The 2,736-nt window shown below is 42.1% G+C and overlaps 1 protein-coding gene across 4 annotated transcripts in view; it reads left to right on the top strand.

Annotated features, from left to right (window-relative positions):
- HDGFL3 (HDGF like 3) overlaps nucleotides 1-2,736 on the top strand; it is a 106,098-nt gene that overhangs the window by 33,380 nt on the left and 69,982 nt on the right. Inside the window, exon 1 of one of the 4 annotated variants that reach the window (XM_025211784.1) lies at nucleotides 456-488. The exons of the other annotated variants lie outside the window; for them this stretch is intronic. Coding sequence (XP_025067569.1) covers nucleotides 471-488 — 18 coding nt within the window. The 5' untranslated portion in view covers nucleotides 456-470. Of the gene's footprint in view, nucleotides 1-455; nucleotides 489-2,736 lie in introns of those variants that run through there. 4 annotated transcript variants of the gene reach the window in all.

The raw sequence follows: 2,736 nt of genomic DNA, 5'->3' as shown, positions 1-2,736 counted from the left end.
CCCTTGAGGCAGGAGGAGGGGGGCGGGGTAGGAGGGCAGGCCGGCCTTGGCATAGCGGGGTGTTGGAGGGCATACAAAGGCTCCCAGCCATCCGTGTGCGAGAAGCCATGTCCAGGCTCTGCGGCGCATCCACATTCAGAGTCCCCCACTGGTGTTTTCTTGGTCTGAAGCCTGCTGGTCCGACTCGCCCGTGGCACCTCGCTCGCTCCACAGAGCCGGAGGCCCTCGTGCATCTTTTTTCCCACTTCGTGGTGGTTTAATTTAGTCTAAAAACCAGCCGAGACCGTTCCAGCGTGGGGTCGGATCCTGCTCCCATTGAAGTCCATGGCAAGACCCCCGTTGGCTTGACTGGGAGCAGAACGGAGTCCTTTGTTTTATTTCTTTTTGCAACCTACCCCATGCACATGGGCGCATTTTAATTGCGTGTCCAGCTGACTGTCTGGGATGGGGTGTGTCACACAGGGTGGATCATGGCAAGGGGAAAAAAGGTATGTTGTTCAATGAAGCCTGCCCTGGGGGTTTTGTTGTCTGTAAGATCTTTCAGAGTCTGGCAGTGTGTTCATATACAGTCTATATGTGTGATCCTCAAGTTCCCGTCTACAAATCTATACATTTTATTTTAAAAACTGGTTAAATAAATCAAGCGTTCTCTATATAATACTGTATTTAAACAATAGTTCTGTGTTGTTACCCATGGGGGGGGGGGGGGGTATTTTGCAACGTTGGTAGAAGTTGCTATGAAGGGGAACATAGTTAACTGTTTTTAGTGAAGTTAAACAGTATTGAAGCAGGACACAGAGTGCTTAGCAATCTTCAGCACTAAGTTAGCAAACTCTTACACCATCACTTCTCCCTCACCTCATCCCCGCTTATGAATTTGGCCCTGATTCCATTGACTTCACAGAGACAAAGTTAAGTCTGATATCAACAGGAGTAACATCGTAGGTGATGTAGGAAGATATAGAAATCTATGGGCAGAAAGCGGCAAGAAAGTAATAATATGTTGATAGACCAATGGGAAGTTCTGTCTAACTGATGGCTTTCTGTGGCTCTTGAGCTGTAGAGATTTACATAGTATTGTAAATCCATGATGTTGTACATCATCTTGCAGGTGAATAATTTGCAAAGAACCAAAACCTGCAGTCTCTAGTCAGAACACTCATTGATGGTAACTTGTATTTTTACATGCGCTGCAAAATATTTAGCATATGCAACCTATGTCTTTATAAGGCATTTTTGGGTTCTCAGTGTACGGAAGATGCCATTTCAGTCATATGACTTGAAAAAGCTTTTCTCTCTTCTGATTTTTGTAATCTTCACTGAGCAAAGCCAAAACTCCATTTGCCTTAATCGTAGGCCAGTGGATAGGTCTGTGAGTGTGGTACCTGAGATGAGCTGTTTGAATGGATAAAGTACTGTCTTTGGTATCCAAGTAGATAGTAGCAGTTTGGTATAAAAAGTTTACGTGGCACCTTTGATACTCCAGTTATTGCAAGATGCTCTGCAGAGACATGAGATTAATACTAGTGACCAAATCCTCAACTGGTGTGGACCAGTTAAGTTCCATGGAAGCCGGTGAAGTTATACTGATTCACGCTAGCTGATAGTCTGTTGGATGCATAGACAATTGAGGTGTCCCATGTGCATGCAACAAGAAGAGTAAGGATGCTCTTGCAGTTAAAGTCCTGGTCTGAAATTCAGGACCTAGAATTTCAGTTCCTCAAGTGACCATGTAACTTCTCTGGTACAGCCCCCTTCTGTGAAATGGGGATGGCAGGACTGCACAAGGAGATTGTATAGACAAATCGCTGGTGTTTCTGAGTTGATTAGCTCTTATAATAATGGTTGCTATATATGTACCTTGATAGACAAAAATATTATAGGTCCCTCCAGATGTTCTACTCTTGTTTATTGAAATGATGCATCCTGGCCACTGGATAGGCCTCAGGTGAAACAAGGGAGAAAAAGCTACTGGTATGTCATAAGAATCCATAAATGTGTTCATTTTATCAATAACCCTGAAAAAATAATAACCAATTAAATGCTGAAATTAGGTGATGATGGGGAAATAGAAAGGAAGTTGACTGTTAAGACATGTAGGGAGAGAGAAAATTCTGAAGGAGCTGAATAAAATAAGAATATGTTCAGGCATATTCAGTTTGCTGAACAAAAAGCTAGGATAATGTGGCTTGGGATAAAAGAACCAGATTTGGCTAGACTCAAACAGCTTGTGCAAAGATGGCTAAATTGATTTGGAACAGTACAAGAGAGTCTGAATGGGTATTACAATAAATTTTAACCTGAAACACATGGTAAGCCTAAGCATTTAATTTCTCATTTAAGGTGAGAATGTGTCCCTTCGAATGACAGTTAAACTACCTCAGTTCTAATGGTTAAAGTTTAGAGTCTCTTGGGTATTTCGATTTAAAAAAAAATGTTTGCTCCTGCTTTAATCTGACATTCCCTTGAATTTGGGATTTGAAAGAGATGTTTGGTTGCAGTGGGGTTGCATGCATGGTTTGTATTAAGCAGTCACCACTGAAATGGCAACATTTACTGGTAGTCACCATTAAAAATGATCTGAGATAATTGCGCATGTTAGAGTGGAGAATCAGTGTGAAGGTAACTGTTAGTAAATGCTGACATTTTAATGGGGACCACAGACTGTGGGATGTTGAGCAGCTGAGATTATTTTAATAAAATGCAAAGACTGGCTAATAATTTCCAGCCCAATTC

Source organism: Alligator sinensis, unplaced genomic scaffold, assembly GCF_000455745.1.
Source record: "Alligator sinensis unplaced genomic scaffold, ASM45574v1 scaffold259_1, whole genome shotgun sequence".
In the NCBI taxonomy this organism is placed as follows: domain Eukaryota; kingdom Metazoa; phylum Chordata; order Crocodylia; family Alligatoridae; genus Alligator; species Alligator sinensis.
Note: the sequence above shows the minus strand (reverse complement) of the source record. Positions and strands in the feature narration are given on the sequence as shown.